We start from the raw sequence: 26,119 nt of genomic DNA on the forward strand, positions 1-26,119 counted from the left end.
AAAATGATGTTTTTTTGGCCGTAGAGTTTTATGCAGGCTTCACAGTGAAAACAGGCAAAATAGAGCAAAAATGGTCTTTTGGTGTTTAAACGGGAAAAACAATTTTCCTTTTGAAATACAGCGTGAAGTGAACATTAACCATTTGTCGTTTTGCGGAAGGTGGTTTTCATCTCATTGCTTATAAGGTGCGGGCAATTTTAAGAGGGGGTTGCCCGAAATAATATAAGCTTGACACGTAGCAAAGGGGATCAGTGGAATACCGCTTTTCGAGTGGGTAATGCTCGTACAGAGAGCCAACCTGAAATAGCCGAGGGCCGTTGGATTTCAATGGTCGTAATCGGATGGTGGAGGAGTGAAAGAGCAGCGCGAAAGAGCAAATGGAGGGGCCCAATGATTAATTATGGTGGAATGGCTTTATCATGGTTAAAAACCCAGATTAGCGGTGTAATGGAGGTTTAAAGTTAATTCTTCGTTTAAATCGTAAAAACGATTTAACACATAAAACCCTCGCAAAACACATTTGGCGGATTTGAAAATATATAAATTAAAGTGGATAACGATATCAGGTCTGGGTCTATTCGCATATTGCAATAGGAGTTAGGTGGGGGTAGGCCCATCGCAAAGGAATACGATAAGGGGCGGACGCGACGTAGAATGAAATATGACATATGATTGTGTCGGGTCCGGGTCTATCGCAATCGGAGATCGGAATGCGCAAAGGTTTTGGTATTAGTGGGAAGCTGTGATGGAGGCGGATGCGATGTTTGCGATAGATTGTGATATATAGCGTTGGGTCCGGGTTTCCATATCGAAGTCGGAGATCGCAATACACGGAGGGTTATGCTTCAGTCGGGAATTGCGATGGAAGCAAATGCGAAACAGGAATGAAACATGATATATATTAGCCTCAGGTCCAGGTCTATGACATATCGCAATCGGGAAAGGTGCATTCATATGAAAAGTTGCGATCCACGAACATTTGCGATGCGATATTTTAATAAAATACATAGTTTTTTAATAAAACTAAGGATTCGGGGTATGTTATAAAAGGAATTAATATTATACGGGAAAGGGGAATTTTAAGGGTTTAATACATAAATTAGTATTAAAAATGAAATATGAGCGGAAAAGGGAAATGCGACCAAGTATAATGCTTTTTAATGAATGATTTGACTTTTCATATAAGCATTTATACTTAGGGTAAAGATATTTTTATGGGTTTTTATGTAAAAAGGGATTTTACATGGAATTTTTACTTTTCCTATGTAAAAAAGGGCTTTGACCTTAGGAAAAGGGTTTTTTATGGAAATGAATGAATATGAATGTATGAAGGGAAAATTAGTATATATATGAATGAATGAGGATGAGGGAGGTTAATTAATTGATGTTGTAGACCTTCATTTGCTTTGTGTTATTGCCTCCTGGACATAGAAACATATGGTAAAACATGATAAATGTAGATTTGTCCAATCAATCATCAAACATCTGCAACCTTTTTTCTACTTACCCTTTGCTTAACCTATCATTCTTTCTTCACTTAATGGGTGCATTTGAGTTAGCAAACCCTTATCCATTTTCTTTTAAAGCAGGAAACTATCTAGTTCTAACCTTATATCAATCCAAGGGCTCAGATTAAACTGATGAGCACCTTATTATTCTCTACTTAACTACTGATCTGCCAAGATTAAACAGTTTGGCCAGATCTTTATTTATTTTATTTATTTATTTTATTTTTCTTGTGTGGTTCACGGACACCCTTGGTCACTGAGTGGCCGCTACGTCCATGGTAAGAGACTAGGCTGATCTACGGGGATCAAACCTTTCAGCCATTGCAGACTTGACCCCAAGGGCTTTCGGGAATTGACCCTGTGACCTCCCATCTGGCGAGGCCCTGACTTGACCGATTGAGCTTCCCCTTGAGGCTGGCCAGATCTTTATTTACTAAGTATAACATCAAATTTAAAACATGAAACAATCAAGATTAAACTGTTTGATTGTCATGGGTTGTGGCATTTAAAACAAGCTGCACACAACCATTATTTTGCAGAAACAGAGTAGTGGCATTTAGACTTGCTCACTTTCAGAGTTTATTTGTTTTCTTTTCTTTCTAACCTAACATTTTCTTTTTGCCTTGATTTTTTAGAGCATCTAACCTAACATTTTCTTTGATATGGACATTATCATCAGGATTTTTTTCAAAAATTTTTTTTAACTAACATTTTATTCACTATTGTTATGTCCATATCCTAACTTAACATTTTTTTTTATATATTCTATCTAATCAAAACCAAAAAATGCTACAACACAAAATAAATTCATAATTCCATTTGTACATGTCAGAATGGGATGATCTTTAGAACAATCCTACACCTCTCGGAGAGAGGAACCCAATAAGAATATGAGCTGCCTCATATGAGCTGTCTAAGGTGAAGTTTGGCCCTAGTTGCCAAAATTAACATAATAATTATTATGAAGGGTTATGTCCCTTAGCATGGTGGTGTCTTTTAGATATTATATACATGACAATTTTCTTGATTGTGTATTTTCATTCCTTGTGCCATTCACATTTATTATATAATTAGTTGTCCTTTTGGACAATATGGGATTGTCCCTTTCCTTGTGAATGTGTATGGCCACTTTGTATTTTATTATTCTTTTGGTGAATAGGGTACATTACTAAGCCTTTCATTTTATTAATTCGACCTTGAACTTAGCACCCAATAATTCGTTGACCTAGTAGATTACAGATCCACTGAATAAATGCACGACTAGATTCTTAACTTAATTAGTGGAAGCAAAATTACATATAATCAATCTCAATCACAACGACACAAAATGATTCTTCCCAATCAATAGTTCTTCATTCAAATCTGAAGTTATTTGGGTTCTCGTCTTGGGATAATGGCCCAATTGAGAAAATTACAATACAATATGCCTTGGATATGAGCCAACAAATCAGGTCCTAGATCAATTCTCGTTCTCCTTTGCTTATCTAGATATCCAGTATTGCCCTTTTGCACTTCCTTGGACCCGAAACACTAGAGTAGTACACTCCTCACTTGAGAAAATCGCTTCTTTCAAAGGCTAGTGCTGCTATATGGCATGCCTTTCTCCTCTCCTTAGCCTTGCTTTTATAACTTTACATTGAGCTAAATCCCTAACCCTAATCTCCAAAGTAATAGATGGTCGAGATTAGATCTTGCCTCACTTGGTCACTTTTCCTAAGTTTCTTTAGCACAATTAGCCAACATAATAATTATGTGCTTTTCCTAAGTTTAAACTTAGGCTAAGTTACATTAGCAACTTGCTCACACTTGAGCAAGTGTCTTAAGGAGATTGTGGGTGACTTCTTGCACGCCTAGACACTTAGCGCCTCTGCAGAAGTACCTGCTTGAGCTACAAACATCAACACATTTCATTTCATTTTGGCCAAAGATAAGAACATGAAATGGATTAAATTATTTATGATCTTGTATAGCTAGTGAAGTTTGACTTGTGAGTCTTGTTGAGTCTTCGCTGGAGTGAATATTTGCCTAACACATGCCTTTGAAACTCACCACTCGCCAGACTCATGGGTAACTTGCCATAATCACCATGCTTGCGAGCCTTAGGTCATACTCGCAAGTTGGACTTGGAGACCCCTGTGACCATTCCTTGGATATTTTGATGAGTGAAACTCTGATTGGAGTGCAGGTTCTGTGTTTATTTTCAGTGTATGATTATGAAACAAATGTATAGAGGAATTGGAGGAAGAGAATGTCCTACCAGCTTTAGAGGCCAGTGTTTTGTTTTGTTTTGTTTTATAACAGTTCTAATGTCTAAATACATTAATTTTACATCATTCAAACAACCTTAAATAACTCTAGCAGCAGCTTCACACTTGAGCAGTTTTCCAATTGCCCATGAGACCTTATTTGCAGAAACTTAGATGGTTTTGTCATAGCATCTAATGGAAAGTTATTGACTGAATATGGTACAAGGTCAATCATGAAATTTCTTGAGTTAATACTTTTAATTTGAGTTGTGGAGTCTTGAGACTCACTCATTGTTTCAATCAATTCAAGTTATTTTACTATTTGATGATAATATATTCAGTTCTCAAACATGGTAAACGAATCTTCGTTAATATTTTCTAAAGCACTGATACATCTACGATTTCTAGTGTCCAAGTATTCTTTAATAATACAGTGCCATAGAAACCCGACAGGAATCTACAGGAATCAGAAGTATCTTAATTATGAAAATAGTAGTAGTAAAATTTCAATTATAAGAGACAAACCTGTAGGCTGTAACACCTTAATGGATGTTCCTATGTGTTCTATGAGGGTAAAACTGTAAACAAATCTGTAGGCTTTCTGTAACAACTTTAATTCTAAATTTTTAAGAGACAAACCTGTAGGGCCTAGGCTGTAGCCTGTAATACTTACACCTTTACTTTTGCCTTCTTTCAATTTTCTGCTTATTTGATTTATGTATTAGTGTACGAGTTTGCAAATTTTTTTTGCCATGCTTTTTAAACTAAGGCATGCTAATTGTAATCATCTAATTCTGCTATTTATTCTTCAAATGGAGATTGTTGACCTTGACACTGTGAATTTGATCATGGGATCATCCCTAAATTTACTGTTTTGTAGACAAATATTAAGTGTCAAATGTTTTATTATCATAGTTCATGAGATGATCTTCTGAATTTGTGTGTAGACAATGGCTTTGTTACTTATATGGATTGGAATTGCCATTAATATATATTTTCGTGCCCAAAATTTAAATTTTGAGACTTTTTTCGTATTTCCTGAGTCTTTCCTTAGTTGCCGAGTCTCACAAGTCCCACGACAGCCAGGTATTTACTGTATCTGACTGACAAATTTGTGTATAACCAAAATTTCATTTGGCCTTGACTAGTCGGAAAGAGCATTGATGATTGCTTGTTTTCATCTTTCATTATTTAGTACGCACATATGGGCTTTTTTGGAGGGAGGCTGTAATATCAGTTTATGATATGGCATGTTTTTTGTGCTTGTCCTTTATTTTTGGAGCTGGGTTAGGCACTCTCTATAAACAGTACTATGTCTTCTACTATGGCTTTATTGACCTTTCTTTTGGTCACTGATACACATTAAGAAATATATTATTTCAGTTTTTGGTCATTTTTGGCATTGATAAATTTATCTATCTGACTTTTAATTTCGTTATGATCAAGATGAGATTGCTAAATAGAGTAGAATATTGTATTTTTTTATTATTGTAACAAAATTGATGATGTATGTATGATGTTTGGATGCCCCTTTATCGTTAGTTATCTTTAGTCATGTTCCTAGTATTGTTACAGAATGAAAATCAGTATGTTTATTTGAGAAGTTTGCTTGGTGTAGGGCATACAATGCCTTGCAAGGGAGCCCTCTTGTGCTTCAGTGTGTCCCAGCAGTTGGGCTTATGGCATTTTCTGTGTGGGGACTTGAGCCATCTCTGCAAGTTATTCGTCATTTGATACTTCGTGTATGTTCTGAAACCCGAAGAATGACATTGATAGATCTGCTGACATGATGAAATGTTAATTTAATGGGAAATAATTGTGTAATCTGAAAAGCAGTTTCTTTGTTAAAACTATATATGTGCTCACTTTAAAGCAATTTTAGCTGCATCTGAGATACAATGACTAAAACTTGTGCAGCGGAATGCAAACAATTGGAAAAGAAGCAGCACATATCACATCATGACCTCCTATTTACAACCAATTCTGCTATGGTTAGGTGCAATATTGATCTGCAGGTGACATCATTGCATTCATGACATAATATTATTGTATTTAGGCATGGAATATTTGTGATTGCATTTGATGCTCAAGGTTAGTTTGATGTATATATTTTGAACATTTTAGATTACCACTATTTCTTGAATCAATGAATGGCTATTTTTTTATAATCTATTCGTTGCAGGGCTTTTGATCCTGTTGTGTTATCCTCTGAAACAAGCCAAGCTGTCAAGCAGCGGCTTGTAAACTTTGTGAGATCGCTATCAACTGTCTTGGCTTTTGCATATTGTATATCTAGGTGAGTAATGATAGTACACCATTTGTAATTGAACTGTAATGTCCCCAGCCGTTATGAAATAATCAATCTCTTGTATTCACTTTGGTGCAGCTTGATTCAGCAGGCACAGAAATTTGTAATGGAGCACAATGACACCCAGGACACAAGACATGTATGGGTTCATTGTTTTGTATTTTTGTTCTACATGCACACATGATTTATAGCCGTGGTGGTTATAAAATACATGTAGTGAGTATATCACCATATTTTTTCCGTGGAGGTTCTTTCTTTGAAATTGTTTTCATGTTGCAGGTTGGATTTAACTTCATTGGAAAAGCTATTTATACTGCAGTATGGGTGGCAGCGGTATCCTTGTTCATGGAGCTGTTGGGGTTTTCAACACAGAAATGGATCACTGCTGGAGGGCTGGGAACAGTTTTGTTGACTCTTGCTGGTCGTGAGGTGATTGTGATTATTATTGTTTTACTTCATTTACCATCATATCCCAATCACAGTCATAGGTACTCTGTGGTAAAATTGTTTTCTTGTTTGATACAATAAAATATATCTAGACCATCAATGTCGCAGGCATCTTTTCTTAGAGTTTGTGCTTTTATTTGTAAGGTGGGAGAAAGCTTATCTTGGGCTTTCTGTGGCATTTACTGTTTGGGCCCTATTTTGATTAGCTCTGGTTTTATCTCCTACTTCTAAATTTTTACTATAGGTTAAAACTTAAACACTACAAGAGTGGAAAGAGCAGAGCCTCGCATTCTGGAAGAATACATGTAACCTTTGTTCTTGAGGTTATATGCCGGTAATTAAAAAGATTACCTGATAGAAGGTTGAAACTAAGGTCTAGATTGTTCTCACAGTCCATGAAGGTCCTCAATCTTCTCTTAGATTTCAAACTGGATTACCTTCTTGATAAGTAATTGTTGAAACACGTAACTTGTTAAAATTTTATGGTGTATATCTGGAGTAATGTTGTATGAGAAATCTGTATTGAAGGACTCAAGGAGACCAACGAGATTAGATGATTACATTTATCTCTGAATTTTCTTGACATATATTTTCTTTATGCAAATATTCTGAAGTAATATTTGTCAGTATTGTAACTTCTCTGTTGTTTTGGGTACTTACAAAGTGTTTTTCTTTGTAGATATTTACCAATTTCCTGTCAAGTGTAATGATCCATGCAACTCGCCCTTTTGTTGTGAGTGAGTGGATTCAAACCAAGATCGACGGCTATGAAGTTTCTGGAACTGTGGAAGTCAGTGCTACTTCCTTTCTGGATATCTTAAAATTAAGAGATGGGCATGTGCAGTCAAGCATCACTGTTGATTGTAGGGCATAGAAAATTAGTTTGTAGCATTTTTAGGGGTTTTCATTGTGTATGACACGCTGTGCCAGTTATATGATATTAGACAATTTCATAACATATTTGAATATTTTCAATTCATTCTTTCTGAACTCAATTTTTCAGCATGTTGGTTGGTGGTCTCCAACTATTGTCAGAGGAGATGATCGGGAGGCTGTGCATATTCCAAATCACAAGTTCACTGTTAGTGTTGTTCGGAATCTTACTCAAAAGAGCCATTGGCGCATTAAGACTCATCTTGCTATCAGCCATCTAGATGTCAGCAAAATTGGTGTAAGTAAACTCTCTGACAAAGTTGTCCTTTAGCCACAATAAGAAATAAAATATAATAATTTATGAAGTATCTGGAGTGGTAGATCTCCTTTTTACTGCTTCTAGAAGAATATAGGGAAGGGAAGTATATTTTGGTCAAAGAAAACCGTCATTCTATTTTCTTTGGCGTAGCACTGTTTTTTGACTTTTGTTTATTTACTACAAGATAATTATAATTAATTGAAAATGCCATGTCCATTACCATAATTTATAATCCTGTGAGGTTTTTCTTGTAAAATAAATATTCCATAATTCTAAATAAATAAATAAAATTTATTCTCTCGATCAACTTGCTAGTGTTAGAGATGAAGATATTACCAATGAATTACAATAATGAAGAACTGAGCAAAGATGCATAGTGATTATAGAAGGGGAAGATGTTAGCCCTATGTTAGTCATCAGTTTAGGTTTTTTTGTATAATCTGTCTTTCCATTGAGAGAAGCAAGATGCTCTTCCACCCTGGTTTGATATGTAACACATGTCCATCATGTTACAACAAAAGCTAGTAGTTGTTACCCACCTAAGTTAGTAATCCCTAGGAGAAAATTTTCTCCTATTTAACCTGCATGCCAGCCAGCAGCCCTATGGATGATGCGGAGATAGCTATGCCACATATGTCTGTTCTATGCTTTCTTCCTCACCTAGCATACCTCTTGAAGGAAAGTGGGTCATCTATCACAAGGTACATTAACCATTTTGTAGTCATGTGCTTTCATTTAATGTTAAGGGCATTCTAATATGAATAACAGGTTTAGCTAGATGATCGACCGCTCTTGATTGTATCCTTGTTCCCGCACTTCACCAGGGATGTTATCCCTTGTCCCTAGTCCTGTGTAACCTTTCTTGAGGCCTTTTCTTTCCATTGTTCAAGAGGGGCACAAATATGAGACATTGATTGATATAATGTGCCTAAGGGAATCCATACTTAATCATTTTCCATCAGTCCATTGTATCCACCTCCTTTCTCTGGGCTGATTGTCATTTGTCACTGGCACTGGCACCCTTTGTCCTCATCTTTAAGCAAGGGCCTGGAAACTTTGCCCTTAAGAGGTTAATGTGACTGAAAGAAAGATAAAAGCATGTATAGCTACAAGTAGAAGAAAATATAAAATGCAAAATATGGTTGGGATAGTTAAAAGTACAAGGACAAAAGCCTAGCCTGAGTTCTACCCCCCTTATTAGCCATCATCTAGTTCCTAGCATAATATGCTTTGTCTAAATAAAGGGAACTTATGAATGTCCCAACTATGATGAGCAATAAACCACCACATCTTAAAGGGTTATTGGAAAAGCATTGTTAGAGGAAAAATTTACGCCAGTAAAAATTTATTGTGTAGTTATTGTGTAGATTTTGTAATGTAAGTGTTGTAATAAGTAATTTTGTATTAATGTATAAAATCCGAATGTGTGTACAATACCCTCATGGTGGTTTGCCTCTATAGGCAGTCACTGATCATGAGAAATGCATAGTCATGTTCTTTGACTATTTACCTCTTCACAATAATGTTGTTATAATTATGTAATTATTTATTTAATTAATTATTATTTTAATATTATTTATATGATTAATATTGTTTTGTATATTTTATTCATAACTGCTACCCCCTTTAGAGATGCTTTGTCCTTAAAGCATAACCAGAAGGGTTTCTTCTAGTTGAACACATTGCTATGGAGTGGTATCTTTACGTTGACTAGTGAATCCCTCACGAGTATTTGTATCTTTCTTGAAGCTGGATGTGTTAACACCATAAAATTTATATTTTTGTCCTTGCCAGTTAAACTCCATGAATTGTTCTTCAAGATTTATAGTATAGCTTCCTAGTTGTATTAACCTCTCTACACCTAGAACTACATCCATTTCTTTGAGTGGTAGGGAAAATAAATCTGTTTGAAGCTCTAGTTCTTGTATCTGGATTGAAACCTTATGGCATTCTTTGACTTTTTTGAATTTTTGCCTAATAGCAATAGACATGGTCAGGTCCTTGATTGGACATATGTTGATTTTTGGTAGCATCGGATGCTCTCTAGCCATGAAATTTGGTGGAGAGGCTAAGGCACATGAGATTTGCAAGACCTAGAAATCGTTTGGAGAAATTCCACCTAGATGAAGAGATATTAAAATAATTAATATTTTTAATGGGTCCATAAGTCTAAACTTAGGAAATAAAAATATTAATGTGTATTAATATAAAATGGGTGAGAAAGTTCTATGCGACGAGGATCAAGCCAGTTTTAATCTTAGCCGTTGATTAAGGACTTAATCTCGACTGTTGAATCGTCAATAGGAAAAGTATAAGAGGAGGCTTGAGGGTCAGTTGGAGACACACCAAGAGAGATCATGAATTCGATTTTCTGGGGTGAGGTTTGCTGAGGAAATCAAGTTAGTGATCAGTTGCAGCGAGGGGCAGTTCAGCAAGGGATTTTCATCCAAGGCTGAAGAATACATAGCAGAGAGGCAGTGAAGTGTCGGGAGAGACAACACAAGCCCAAGAAGGGCTGATGCAGAGGTTGAAGGAGGCAGCATAGAGGGCCGTAGAGGTTGTGATGTAGAAGCCGTAGAGGCTGACGCAGTGAACGCAGAGGACACAGAGGGCTTCAGAGGTAGTGCTGGGAAGATTCCGTGGGGCGATCAACCGGGAGAGGGTTGACACAGTTCCTGAAGAGTGACACAGTTCCAAAGCAGTGCTTGGAGCAGCTTTCGCAGTCCAGCACAAGGAACAACCAAAATCACTGTTTGGTTGATCATCCGGTTGCTGATTTGCCGGAACATCTGTCCCCGGATAGAGGTACTACTACCGAGGACATTCTCTCTTGGCTGAGCCATTTTGGAACCCTAGTTGTATTCAAGAAATCTGCTTAATAATAAAACCCTCATATTGCTGCACCGGTTTTCCCGCATTGGGTTTTTCGGGGACGATTATCCAAAAATAACAGTGTCCCTTGTGTTATTGTTTCTGTTTACTTCAGTGCTTGATCTGTATATCTGTGAAGGCTGCATTTATGTTCACTTCGATATTTATGCAATTAAATAACTTGTTAATGTAAAGAACAAGTAGGAGATAGTATACCAGAAATTGTAGAAGGGGTTTCTGATGTGTTAGATTCAGGGATTTTCACATGGTATCAGAGGGATTGCAGATCAAAGGTGATTGAAGACACCAGTCGAGAAAATTTGAGAATTTGCAGCAGAGAAGCAGTTGTCTCGAGAGACAACGCTGTTCCAGAGCCAGAGATGCAGAAGGAGGGACACAATGCAGAGAAGGCGACACAGAGGCTCATGCATTGCTTGCATCAGCACTCTAAGCCAGATGAAGGTGACGTAGTAGCTGGGAGGAGCCCATGCAGTAGCTGCGTCAGCTATCCAAGCCAGCGCAGAGGCAGAGGGGGAGCAGATCAGACCTACGTAGTGCCAAGTCATCTTTCTCAGCGAGGAAGGATTAGCGCAGTGGCCAGGAGGAGCTGATCTAGCTCTCAATGTGATTGTGCAGAGCTAGAAGGGCTCAAATTCTTCAGTTGCTGGGGCTAAGGGAGCTGAGCAGATTTTGATTTGTGAAGTTGGTGGGACGCTGTTTCTGTGAGTGCAGAACAATGTCTAATGAAACTGAACCAAGGTAGAGGGAAGCACTATGTCGACAGATTTCTAGCTAAGAAATCTAGATCCGGGTTGCAGCGCCAAAGGAGGATTGGAGAGGAGTGATTCGACAATTGGCCAGAGGATTTCCGAGAAGGAAACCAAGACTCAAAGGGAGTCTAGAGAAGAGGAGCAGAGATGGCAGTGAACAGATTGATGGATCAGGACAGATTGTATGGGGCTTCCAATTTTGTCATTTGGAAGGCCAAGATCTTGGCAATCCTGGATAAACATCGTATTAAGGACTATGCCTTGAAAACAGTTGCTGTCCTAGTTGACCCTAATGCAAATGAGAAGTATGAGGAAGCCGAGGCGAAGGCGAAATGCATGATTATAGATGGGGTCAAGGATCATGTCATACCACGTATTGCTGAGAAGAACACAGAAAGGGAGATGTGGCAGACACTGACCACCTTATACCAGGGCTCTTCCGTGCAGTGGAAGATGTTATTAGAGAATCAACTGAGGTCATATCAGATGCATAAAGGAGAGGAGATAGATCCGTTCCTTCTCAGGTTGCAAGGAATTCGCGACCAGCTTACTTCTGTGGGGTCTACACCGAATCTAGAGTTTATGGTTAGGACTGCTTTGAATGCAGTCTTTGAGGACTGGGAGACGTTTGTCCAAAGCATTTTGGGCAGAGCGACTCTCCCCAGTTGGGAGGAGATGTGCACAGCTCTTCGACAGGAAGAGATCAGGAGGTTGACCAAGACGGGGAGTAGCGATAACGGAGTTCGAATCAAGAAAGAGGAGGAGGAGGATGAAACTCTAGCATCTGTAGGACAACAGGGTTTCAGAAGAGGAATAAGATATCTCCAATGTCAAGTGCTTCAACTATGGGGAGCTGGGACATTATGTCTCTCAGTGCCCCAGGAAGAAAGGCAAGGGAGAAGCTTCTGACTCAAAGGCTTCTCTAGCAAAGGCGGAGAAGGATGTCAAGACTGATGATGATTGAACCATGAGTGCTCATGCGCCTCTAGAGAAGAGGTGGGGAGACGTAGAGCTGTAGTCGAGAGGACTACAGAAGAGGGGTAGGATCCTTGAGCTGCCCAAACTCTTGGGTCACATACGACTCTGGGAGCCCTTAACGACAATAGCAGAATGACGAGAGTCAGTTGGTGCGAGGGATGACAGAGCAACAGTGGCAGAGATAGAGTGCCAGAGTCTGAAGCAACACAGTAGTAGCAGAGGGTCAACATAGATTAGCAGCATAGGTAGCTTTAGCATCACGAGGCATCCAGAGTCCAGACTGACCACATGTTAGCTCTTTGGGTGGCTTTTTAGTTGCCTCTCAACAACTGAGTTGCAGTGCAACAGTTAGCAGTGGCAGTGCTATGGGCAACATGATGCAGAATGTTGAGAGGGAGCTGTAGTATAGATGTAACAGTGACAATGGCAGTGTCATGGGCAGCAGTGCAATGGATGAAGGGCAGTAGGCCAAGCATCAGCAACACAAAGGACCAATGTCGTGGATCAATGTGATGCTTCTAGTGGGAAGTATTGCTAGAGCACATTCCTCGCTAAGAGGGAGTGTTGATTTTTGGTAGCATTGGATGTGCTCTAGCCATGAAATTTGGTGGAGAGGCCAAGGCACATGAGATCTCTAAGACCCAGAAATCGTTTGGAGAAATTCCACCTAGATGAAGAGATATTAAAATAATTAATATTTTTAATGGGTCCCTAAGTCTAAACTTAGGAAAATAAAAATATTAATGTGTATTAATATAAAATGGGTGAGAAAGTTCTATGTGACGAGGATCAAGCCAGTTCTAATCTTAGCCATTGATTAAGGACTTAATCTCGGTCGTTGAATCATCAACAAGAAAAGTATAAGAGGAAGCTTGAGGGTCAGTTGGAGACACACCAAGAGAGATCAAGAATTCGATTTTTTGGGGTGAGGTTTGCTGAGGAAATCAAGTTAGTGATCAGTTGCAGCAAGGGGCAGTTCAACAAGGGATTTTCATCCAAGGCTGAAGAATACATAGCAGAGAGGCAGTGAAGTGTTGGGAGAGACAACGCAAGCCCAAGAAGGGTTGACGCAGAGGCCGAAGGAGGCACCAGAGAGGATGTAGAGGGCCGTAGAGGTTGACGTAGACGACGGAGAGGGCTTCAGAGGCAACGCTGGGAAGATTCTATGGGGCAGACTGAGAACAGATCAGCTGGGAGAGGGTGACGCAGTTCCTGAAGAGTGACACAGTTCCAAAGAAGTGCTTGGAGCAGCTTTCGCTGTCCAGCACAAGGAACAGTCAGAATCACTGTGGGGTTGATCATTCAGATGCTGATTTGCTGGAATATCTGTCTTTGGATAGAGGTACTACTGTTAAGGACATTCTCTATTGGGTGAGCCATTCTGGTGCCCTAGTTGTATTCAAGAGATTTGCTTAATAATAAAACCCTCTTATCTGATGCACCGATTTTCCCGCATTGGGTTTTTTTGGGGACGATTGTCCAAAAATAATGGTGTCTCTTGTGTTATTGTTTCTGTTTGCTTCAGTGCTTGATCTGTATATCTATGAACGCTGCATTTGTGTTTACTTTGATATTTATGCAATTAAATAACTTGTTAATGTAAAGAACAAGTAGGAGATAATAAACCAAAAATTGCAGTAGGGGTTTCTGATGTGTTAGATTCAGGAATTTTCACAACATATACAAAGATCAAGTTGTTTAACAAGATTAATGTTAATACAATTGTGAGTATTGCCAGAATCTACAAGTATATTGACCTTTCTGCCTCTTATGAGTCTTTTAAGCTTTAGGGTTTTAGGGCGTAATCTCCTTATCATGTTTGTTGGGGATGCAGGAAGCTTAATGCTCCTTGGAGACTGTTTATTATTCTTTTGAATATGTGGTGGAATGTATCATGCAGTTGCTTGTTGTTCTTGATCTTTTGAATGGTTTCCATTTTCATCATGGTTTTTCCAGTCATGGTTCATCAGAATCCAAACCTTCACTGTGTGCGACAACAATTACTTCATCACGTTCTTGCACTTCAACTTGCTTCCCATCCACTATTTTATAGTAGCGTAACGAAGTGTCTTCACATTTGTGTCCTGGCGTCCGATTTTCTCCACATTTGCGATAATCTTTTTTAATCTTTATTTCTGAGTCATTACTTGAAGTGTTTGACTCTTTCTCAACTTCATAAGTATACAATTTGTTGTTAAGGCATCTATGTCCTGATGTCCATTTGTCTCCACAATACCTACATTTGTTTGACTCCTTTTACTTGAGTTTTGGTCGTCATCTTCCTTGAATGATGACATTTTGAACTGATTTGTTTGTTTAATAATTTTTGCTGCATGTCTAGCGTCCTCAATTGTTTTGGGTTTATATAGCTTTATTTTTGTTCGGATATATTCTTTAAACCCGCATCTATACATTTTAAGTAGTTTTTCGTCAGAGAACCCCCTTTGTCTTATAGCTAATACTTCCCACTCGTGGGTGTATTTGTTTATATACCCTTTTTGTTTGAGATGAACGAATTTTTCGTGAACATCGTCTTCTTCTTCGTCATGGAACCTTTTGAGCATGGCGTCCACAAAAATTTTCCAATTGAACAAATGAGCCTCACATCTGTTGGACCACCACAAATGAGCCTCACATCTGTTGGACCACCACAGGAACCAATCTTATGCTTCAACGTCCAGGTTATTGGATGCAATCATGATCTTGTCTTGCTCACTTATCGGCGGGTTTGCTCCGGAAATGGCCTCCATTTTATTTACCCACACAATGGCACCCCTATGGTTCTTACCATCCTACTTACGTAATTCCCTTTTAATTCTTTGGTAATCTCTTTCAGGAAACTTTGTATGGTATTGACTTCCTCGGAATTGTATATGCGGTATTTGTGGGACATTATGCATCGATGAAAATTCATGGCTTGGAAAAACTTCGCCTTTTGGAGTCTTGGACTTTATGACGATTCTTGTGTGATTAAAGGATTAAAAGTGGATTGGCTTCTCCCATTAATTGGCTCAGCATCCTCTCAACGTTCTCTATTCTTTTGATATTGTTTGCCATTTTGTCTTGAGTGATAATTATCATATCTTGGTCTTTTCCAAATTCTTCTTGCTTCTTTTCGATATTATCAAGGCGCCGTCACATTTTATCAAGTTCTTGAAATTTCTTTGAATTGGCGTCATACTTATTACTCCCCATTCTTTTCTCTTTCTTGGTGGAACCAATTATTTTTATTTTTTATTATTTATTCTAATTAAATATTAATAATATATATATATTAAATTAAATATGTAATTGTAAATTATATAACTTAATAATTATAAAACTTATAATTATAAAATTATATGATATAATTATAATTTGTATAATTAAAAATCCTTCTAATTATATAGTTATATGATTATATAGTGAATTATATAATCCAAAGGTGCCGACAGAGTTGTGATGGTCGGTGGCTTCTAAGAGTGGACACGACGGCTAAAAAATTGATGTGATGATTGGTGGAGATATCCGACACAACAATCAGAGAAATGTTGGTTGGCAGACAATCAACAAAGATTAGGGGTCGAGTTGAATAATGGCTGACAATGGCTGACCGAGATTGATCGCTGCAGAGGACGGAACACAATCGTGGACAGGGGTCACGAAGTCGAGCGACTATAGTGGCATTGGAACATTTGACTTTGTGTTTGGAGAATACCATGGACGTGGACGAAATTCAACGCACGAGACAGTTCGAGGAATGAGTGATGCTAGGGTCAAGCGAAACGAGGCGGTGATCGTGGTTTGATGGGAGCAGGACGTGACAGGGAGAGCACAACACTGAAGTGGAATGGAACAGGGTCGGGTTAGCACGTAATCAACATGCAACGCGAACAGGAACAATGGTGAATTAATGACGGACAAGGTTTCCTGGAGCAGTGCAAGCATGGATCAAAGGGGTATACGAGGCATGGATGAGCTGAAGTGTAGTAGAACAATGATTGAGTCGGTTTGGAAACGTATGGATGATGATGGATGCAACGAACCTGTCAAAGGACCAGAAATGGCTCTGATAGCACTGTTAGAGGAAAAATTTATGCTAGTAAAAATTTATTGTGTGTAGATTTTGTAATGTGAGTGTTGTAATAAGTAATTTTTTATTAATGTATAAAATCCAAATGTGTGTACAATACCCTCATGGCGGTTTGCTTATATAGGCAGTGACTGGCCATGAGGAATGAATAGTCTTGTCCTTTGACTATTTAACTCTTCACAACAATGTTGTTATAAGTATGTAATTATTTATTTTAATATTATTTATATGGTTAATATTGTTATGAATATTTTATTCATAACAAGCATCAAGCAAGCTAGTTACCTAGGATATGCAAGAAAGGAAAGGAAAACAAGTAAAAGGCATGTCAAAGGAGTGGTAAAAATAGGCTGGCGAAAGGGGTAACTTTGGTCCCCACAATTGCTCTCTCTTCTCAGCACGGCACTTTGGATGTTTGACCTCATTCACCTTGTACCATGGCAATGACATATTCCTTGAAGCCTTTCCCATTCCATGCCCACCTTTGTCACATCCACTTGTGGATTGATATGCATTCCTAGTAACTGTCATTCCCCTTGGGGTTGAAAGCACCTAATAGGGCTATTGAATATCCATTCCAAACATAGGTGTGGTGACTTGTTTACAAATCATTAGCTACAAAGACATTTGAGCACAAGGCTTGTGTGAAGTATTTTGACGCCCTTATGATTAAATATGGTTCACCATGATATTTTTATGGTTTCTTTACCTAATGATGTTGATTTCACTTTATCTTGAGGGTCTATCTCTGATGCTTTCTCCTAGATGCATTGGATATCCCTTGAGGGATGGCTTGATGCTCTTGCGACTTCTTGAAGAGGATAGTCCAATCAAGAGAGCACTTATGAGCTTGCAACCACAATTTTTCCCTTGTAGAGATGAGTGTTAATCATTGAACAATCCTCACATGGATGTATGACACTTACAACTCTAGATGTTGAAATGCTAATCACCGAGGTCAAGACGTTTCCAAGATTGGTTATGTGCCCCAAAGGACCCAAGAGACCCCTAGGCTGGCCTTGCACCTTCTTGATGGGTGTTGCCTTGTTCCAGAGCCCAAATGATGATAATGATGACTTGAGATGCTTTGGGAGGGTTGCTACATCCCTTCTTGATGAGGATGTCATGTGTTTGCAACATCACCCATTCAAACCATAGAGTGATGAATGTGGTTTATTGCTGTGTAGCTTGATGATGAACCCTTTCATGTTGATGAGGTTACTTGCAGTGAGGAGCACTATTGGACCTTTGCTAGCACCTTGCTTGATGGAGACACTCACTTTGTGAGGACGATGTCTTGTTCGGGAACCTTATTCCCACAAATGTGGAGTGAAAAGAGGCAATTTTGTTATATTCTATCATTTTGAGAGCTATCTTATGGGTTGGCTTGTGATCTTTTTGAACTTGTGAACATTTGAAGTCATGTTTTAGGGATTTTATTTTTAATTTAAGGTAATTCAACTTGGTTGCCCTCCTATAAATAGAGGGGAGTCAAATTACTTGGATCATTGTCACACTTGCTCAATTCATTCTCTTGTAAAGAGTGCACAATGGCTCTTTCTTTTTCACTTGGACGCAATGGATAAATAGGTTATACGAATTGCGTTGGGGAGGATATTTTTTAACTTTTGAATGGAGAGACTTTCTAAGGATTGATGAAGTGATGCTTCCTTGAATGGTGTAAGTTTAATGCTATTTTTCTTCCATTTTGCATTATTTGCTTTCATTTACGAACTCTTGTTTCTTATTATGCAAAATTTGTCATTAGGTATCCACCAAAAGAACTAGATTGCATCCTTTGGCCTTAAATTTTCTGAGGTAACAAGTCGCTAGGGATCTCTCTCCTCCATCCTGGTCCATTGTCCTCAACCTTTTGACCTTGTCCTATTGATGCCATTGCCCAAGTGATTGAAGGCATTAGTCATTGTGTGTTGATTAACTATTTATTGTATTTTAATGGTAAATTAGGGTTAGGGTTTGGTTAAATTTGCATTTTATAGCTAAATTGCACTTATATGTTTTTGTCCTAGACTTCGATATTGCATATATTAATGTTAAAAAAGTAGAATCTATCATTTTGTGCATTTTTCAACTTCATTTTTAGGCCTGACGTCTAGGTCTTGTTTGTTGTTTTTTGCATTTTCAGTCATCAAAAACATAATGTTGACTTATCCCTTGTTTAACCCTTTTCAATAGATTTAATCCCTTGTTGATAATACCCTTCATAGGCTATTTCCATTATCGTTGTAAAGTTTTGCATTCTATAAATCTGTATTCTTTGAAACCCTAACATATAGCATCGATCCATAAATTGATGGTGGCTAGTGGAAGACAAACTTGATTATTTATAGACCTCATCTCGGCCTCTTTGGCTTTGCTAGTAGTCTCCACCAATCCATCATCTCTTTTTTTCTCGAGCCTTTCTTTATTGAGGACCATTCTAGGTATAACTTGCACGATCCTTAGAGAGCCATTTGACTTAGGGATCCTTGGTCATCTAACCTCCACATCTTGCTAGGGAATCCTCCCTTGCGGGGATCACATCTAGCCACAAAGTTATAGGGGAGAGGCCATTGAGGTGACAACGGTGTTGGATCTCGTTGTTTCCCTGGACCTAGAGTACCTAGTCAGGCCTTGCACTAGGATGCTAGGTTTTGCAGCAACAATACCCACAAAATTTTAAAATCCAAAGCTCCAAGGTGATGACTATCTATAACCTGGGAAGATTTCCCACTGTCACCTCAACAACTCTTCCCCACACTTTTAGTTGGCTCTTCTCCAACGCAAGTGTGGCTTCCATAAGTTAGGGTTATCAAGGTTGTGGAGTGGGGGCTTAAGGTGAAAAAAAGAGTAAACCTTGATAAAACAAATGGTTTTAGTATATGGAAGAAAACGGAAATGGGGAAGGGGATATGGGAAAGAAAGAAATGAGAAGAAAAAGAAGACAAGGAAATGAAATGATATGACAAAGGACTAGTGCCTATCAATCTAGTGGGAACTAGGTTTCATACATTTGAATTCAAGGGTTTTCTAGAAAAAAAGTTTAGAGTTCGTCCAAGTTCCTTTATTACATTTGAAATATTATGAATGTATGAATTAGGGTTTCATACATTTGAACTAGGTTGCATAAACTAGTTTGAGAGAGCTAGATGCAACACCCCTCCCATTATCCCTCTTGTAATGTTAAAATTGTGACCATGTAATGTTAGCGTGGAGGCCATGGCTGGTTGAGACATTATGTTGTAAACATAAAATAAATTAAATGAGAATTTTAATCTGGTTGGCCTAAACAAAGGAACACTCAGATCCAATGTTCTGAGGTGGTTTCTTGTTGGTTACCTATGGTTACACTTGTTGCATGTTTGTTGTGTGCTGTGAGCAGGCCCATACTTGGATTCATTTGATTTCCTAAAACTGACCCTGACCAGTGACCAACCAACACTGACAAGCATTGATGAGGGAGAATGGAGAAGTGAGGATGGCGTCCTTACCTTTAAAGATAATGGAGGTAGCATAATAGATCAAGCCAACACCTAACACATGGCAAAGATGTGAGGGGATGAGGGAAGACACCCATGTTTTCTTGATTCGGCAACATGACAGAAGGGAAGCGTCCTATCTTTGCGAAATAGAAGGAGAGAGCGCAGAAAAAAGAACAAGGAGGAGCAAAGAAGAAGATGGGCATTGAGCCATTAGGGGGAGGAGTTTTGTGTCAAAGGAAGGGGACAAAGACACTGTCACTTTGTTTAATGGCCAAAGCCCTGAATGACGAAATTGGCGAAACAGATGGTGAAATTGGTGAAACAGAGAAACTCCAACTTTGTGTAGCAAAATGCTTCAATTGTGACGACAACAAGGTTGACAAAGGATTAATGGCCAAAGGCCAGATTAGACTGGTTCCCTTCAGTGGTTGATCGTCTAGAGGATCGAACAACTCTGATACCAATGTAACAAACAAAGTTCGTATACACAACGGAATATTTCAGAAGAAATGAAATATGCAAGTATCGATCGTAGGACAAGTAGTAATTGTATGTGAGAATTGATATGAGATATTACAAATGAGAATGAGGGCCTGCTTATATACCCTAGGCAAATGCCCTTTCATGAATGGTCATGTCTCTAAGACACACCTCTTCATTACTAACTAACTAACCATTAGTTAATTAATTATTAATTATTATTATTATATTTATATTTATTATTTTTATCAGTGTTCCACGGGGACTTGCCCCCTCGCCCCCCTGCGCTCTGGGGACGAGTAGGGGACGTTTCCCCACGCTCTCAAAAATGAGGAAACTCAGGGGGACATGCCAGGGGGTCGTTTCCCGTCTACATCTTCCACTGCTAACGTTTTGGAGGTTGATAATATGACAGGGTGTAAGATTCCAACATCAAGTCGTATCCTGATCTCACATATGTAGAGCACATTTTGTTGCAGGATGAAGAAACAGCTCAACCTCGTCACTAATAAGTAATATAATTGTTAATATTTCTAGATACCAGAGTCTCCAAGGTATAAGTACACGCACCACCCTCATATTCTTTAAATAACATCACTCGCATTCCTATATCGCTAGAAAACACCGTATTTTAATCACTCCAAATATATATACATAAACTCTAGGATGTGCATATTCGTTTGATGAAATGGTGTACGGAATTTTCATATAGAATGTATATACACGTTGGAAGAAAGTGGTTGACTGAAGGCGCTCCCTTCTCAGCATTATATTTGTATTTTTGATGACTTTATAGAGACAGTTATTTCTGTCGCTGACTTAATATATGTGTCTGGTTTAGCATAATTGTTGAGATCTCTGGAGATTTGAAATGAATATGATTATGCTATTAAGCAGTAGTTGTTCTTGAAAGTTTGAAGCAACGCCTGCTCAGACCGCATGGCCTTTAATCCCGTAAGAAGCTAAGGATTTCGAGGGAAGATTGCCGTGGCTTATGAGAAAAATTGTATTGCTAAGCGGCTCATCCTTAATTTCACACCGTGCTTTATAAAGTTGTTCTTGCAAGTCTAAAAGAAAACATTAGATTTGATTGTTATGGGTAAAATTGGGATTGAATTTTGTAATAGATTGTTTAGTTTAAGTGGTTTGGTTTGGTTTGGTGAATTTTGTAATAGATTGTTTAGTTTATGATGTATGATTATAAATTAGAATTTTAAATTTATATGATATTAGAAATTTACATAATGATATTCATATCAATGATCATGCTTTGCAGCTTTTCAATTCAAACCCAATTGTCATAGTGGACTCAATTAATAGATTGTATTTTATATTTATAAGTTTTTAAGACCCTGACGCTCCCCCATGTTTCCTAAAAAATGGTGGGGAGCTTTTGCATAGGCCGCTCCCGCGCCTCCTCGCCCCCTCGTCCCGGAACCTTGGTGGAACATTGATTTTTATATGAATTATATTCATAACAAAGCCCTTTGAATGAGCTCAAAGGAGTGAACGAGTCATTGTGACACTTATTGCCAGAGGCATTAGATAGGTGACCTGGACAGTGGACTCCACCTTTTGAGTGTGACCCTGCCCTTGGTATGATTCCCTTGAACAAGCATCCCCTCAAACTTGGACCTAGCTTGGGGGTGTTCAATTGCAAGAAAGATTGCAATGTAGTTGGCCTATGGTTGGGTTGGGAGTGGAAGTCCCTCCTTTAGTTGCCAACAAATGTAAATTCACTCATAAGTATAATGGTTTAAGCACATTTGATTATGAGTTATGACAATGCTTCTTATGCTATTGGCTGATGTGTAGTTCTATATGCCTCATGAAGGATTACCTGCAATCATTGTATGATCATAGTTGACAACAACTTATGACGTCTTTGGTTATATGGAATGATTTGTATTTTTAATTTTATTATCGAGCTTAATATTTGTAGACTATTTTCACATGTTATGATTTCAATGAATGTTTGGTTAATGCTAAAGGCACTTAGTTCATGAATGAAGTGGTCAATCTATGAATTATGCACACTTATGCTATTATTGCGATTGAGAACTGTAATTAGCTCAATACCTTGAGTTTCGATGTTTAATACACGACTTGTAACTCTCTTGTGTAAACATGCACACTTGAAGCTTCCTTGAGGATGATTGAAGGCATCCTATCTCATTAAAGAAGACAATTAACCCCCACAGGTAGTAGAGTTAGATAATTGGGCATACATCATTTTAGACAGTGTTGAAATTGGGGAGTTGGCCTGTGGAGCCATGTCTTTCTTCTACTTTGGATTTGGTGTTTTCTCCTTGTGCATCAATATGCATTTTAATGGTTCTTGGTGTTTATAATTATTGAATTCATGTTTAATGATTGTGTTTAATCTTAGATTGAAATGGTAGAGCCCTGTAGCCAGTCACAATATAAATCTGTAATACTTCGTGTTTGACTCCAGTCAACTTCATTAGATCAGAGAAATAATGGCGAACTACAGATTGGACTGGATTTGAGGTTGAACGATGAGTCCATCAATAACTAGATTTGTGAAGTTTCTTGTCGATAAGTCTATCAGTTAGCGGATATCTGATCCTTCACCATCTGGATTGGCCAAGGTGTGCACGACCAAAGTTATGATTGGATCCCTAGATGGGCGGATCGTGGTTTGTTTAAGTGTTATTCGATGTAGGTCCTACATTTGGGACTTGACACGATTATCCGGCTCTTAGTCATCCAACAAACTATGAGTTTGATACTTTAGGCGTGATTTGGATTTTTTCGAATCACCAAATCCACAATCTATTCACAACTTTAACTTATCTGGTGTGGGGCTCATGTTTAGGTATGAATGATTATTCAAGCATCTGACATTCGGTGTATTGTAGCCACTACAACGCCCACCAAAAATTTTATCCTAAATACCTAAATTTTGGGTCCTCCTCTGCTTTTCAAGGTTTTAACATGTATTCTTGTGTCTTGAATTGGTTAAATCCTTAGGTGACCTAGCTATCATTGAGGGCTATGGTTGTTCATGTTTTCACAAGGCACATTGCCTATGCCCACCTTGCTTCATCTTGGTTCTCATTCTTCTGAATGTATTATTATTTGTGGAATTGCTTCTTCATTCATGCACTTTTAAAGCTTTATACTACCATAGTGTGTATTGCAATCTATAAGCATGGGTTTTGTATTATATGAGTGAAAAGTGCCATACTTGACCTTGGTTCTACCCCCCTAATCTGCATCTTTAAGCTTGAGTTATCATGAGCATTCGTGGCGATTTTGGTCACAGTAATAGCATTGTCATGGTGGAAATTGGCTTGTATATCTATGCCATTTTTTGTCATATGCTTGAGTGTTGAATTGGTTGGAGGAAAATGTTGGTTTATACATCTAAGATTCAATTTTTAAAATGCACATTTTGCATTGAACTTCTTTTCGAGAAAAAACATTGGGTTAAGATGATACCCCCCTTACTTCTTCCCTTTTACACTTTGTTGGTTATTGTATAATACTCTCAAGAAGGAGACCAAATGTAGAAAAGGGTCTCTCCTCATTAATAGCTTGCATGCTCATTTTGTTCAAATGAGGTGACTCAAAATTATTTTCTATCATGAACCTTAGCCTGCATTGGACTTGTGATTTGATGTGGATCTTAATGTACTTAAACTACTTTTCTTTGCTTCATCAAGATCTAACTTATCACCCAATGCAACAAAAGCCACTTGCCTCATGATAAATGACTCTTTTAATGATATGGATTTTCACACCCATACAATAAAAGGTTATAAAAGTGGTTCCTTGCACCCATTTGTGGTTTTAGCGTAATATCCACACACTGTCTAGTTAACAACCAAGTCAAGGAGTAGTTTGTTTATGTAGGCACATTCAACCCCAATGCTCATATGGAATGCCATAATGTCGATCCTCTAGTAGGTTGCCTCTTGAATGTAGTAAGTGATTGCTATGACCCTTTGACTTCAACAAAGAAGTATTCTGGTGATCGAGCATTATTTCCTTTGGTTGCAATTGTCATCATCATCATTATAATAGTGCAAGCATCAAGGCATCGTTGCTTACAAGGCATAGTTGTTTTATTATTTATTGTTTATACCTTGCAAATTCATTTCTCTTGCTTAGCACCATCCAACCACCATCCTTTTGTAGGCATGTTTAGTGCTCATATTCCTATTGACCCATGTCACCACATAACTTACATGAGATACACTTTATTAAATGTGTTAATCATATACCTTTTGGGAATATGCTTGTTCATTTTGATTTTTGTAAGTTGAACAACCAAGATTAATATGCCTCCAAGCTCATGGTGTCCTGTCATTGTTTACAGGCGCGCCTGGATAAGCTTGATGTGGAGGTGGATCTTGTTGGCAGATTGGTGGCTCTGTTAGAGTTGATGACCTTCCCCAAAAGACTTTGAAGTTGTGTCGGGAATGCTATATACTGATTGAAAATCATAATCAGATTAAATTTCTTAGTAAGGCACGTAACAATTTGAACAAAACTCTAAATGGTATAGAGGAGATGATGTCTATTTTTGTTGAAGGATTGGAAGCAAGGGACTCCCTGAATGGCAATAGAGAATTGGTTCACATTTTTAGTAGATTGATTGCACTTGATGGAAAAGGAGGTTTGCTTTAGTTGCAACCTTTTCTCACAAGGAAAAGGTTGGAAATATGAGAGTACATTGTAGCTGAAGTTGAGGGAGCAAATCACAATTAGGAGGTTTAGTCCAGGAGCGAACGAAGAATGCTACAAAGACAAATGTTATGAGGAGGCATGCTTTGACAATTTGCTCTCAAAGCTTGCTTGGAGGATTTGAAGGTTGCATTAGAAGAGGCATACACAATGTTTTAAAACTCCGACTCAGAGTCCAAACTGGTCGAGGGTCGACTTCGACTCCGACTCGGTATCGACTCAGCCTAGTTGATTTCAATGACTCGGTCTTTGTAAAAAATACATTATCATTATATATATATATTTTTTTTATTTTTTTTTATTTTTATTTTTTTATTTTTTTAATTTTTTAAATCTTTAATTTTTTCTATCTTATAAAAAAACATAATTTTAAAGTTTTTGGTTCATGTTTCCAAACACGAGGCATTAGAATATAGATAGAAGACAACATATGATCAAAGTACGCTCATGAATATATCCATTATATCAAAATGGCACCCAGTGCACTGTCCAATACAAGTAATATATGGAGATCAGAACAAGGAGGCTCTAAATGACTTCTACAACAAAAGTAAAACATCACTAGTCACTAGCCACTACTGGCTACTGCTAGAGAAGCCAACATCATTTGGCTCAGACTTTGAATCAGAGTCAAATGGGGAACCCATGGCTCCTCCTCCTCATCACGATCTGCAACTGCAACTGTAGAAGTAGTAGCACTAGCAGGCACAACAACTGCACGCTGAGATATACGAGCTATGCGCTTGTGTCGTGGTTGAGTAGAGGAAGTGCCTACAACTGGAGGACTTGGATCTGCATTTAACTGAACATTATGTTCAACTAATGCCTCCATCTATAAGTCCAAATCAAGACCAATATCCTCATCAAAATCAAACTCTGTTGGATGACCCTCCACTACCCAATAATCAATATTTTCCAACACAATGGGATCTGTATCAGGGCTTTTTTTCAACAATTGGTTGCGTCTTAGCCGGAGGTTGTATCGGACATAGACTAGATCATTTAATTATTTTTGTTCCAAACAATTTCTCTTCTTCGTGTGAATCCTCTCA

General features: G+C 38.2%; 1 protein-coding gene across 2 annotated transcripts in view; it reads left to right on the forward strand.

Moving 5' to 3' along the window:
- The window catches only part of LOC149138849 (mechanosensitive ion channel protein 2, chloroplastic-like), a 116,209-nt gene that overhangs the window by 44,294 nt on the left and 45,796 nt on the right, over positions 1-26,119 (forward strand). For both annotated transcript variants that reach the window (XM_089449164.1, XM_089449163.1), the window contains 7 exons: positions 5,373-5,496; positions 5,672-5,769; positions 5,937-6,050; positions 6,141-6,201; positions 6,342-6,491; positions 7,189-7,299; positions 7,513-7,680. In XM_089449164.1, the coding sequence (XP_089305290.1) occupies positions 5,373-5,496; positions 5,672-5,769; positions 5,937-6,050; positions 6,141-6,201; positions 6,342-6,491; positions 7,189-7,299; positions 7,513-7,680 (826 nt within the window). The remainder of the gene's footprint in view (positions 1-5,372; positions 5,497-5,671; positions 5,770-5,936; positions 6,051-6,140; positions 6,202-6,341; positions 6,492-7,188; positions 7,300-7,512; positions 7,681-26,119) is intronic.

This window comes from Pinus tabuliformis, chromosome X (genome assembly GCF_031772625.1).
Source record: "Pinus tabuliformis cultivar Carrire ecotype Pingquan chromosome X, CPIR1, whole genome shotgun sequence".
NCBI lineage: Eukaryota > Viridiplantae > Streptophyta > Pinopsida > Pinales > Pinaceae > Pinus > Pinus tabuliformis.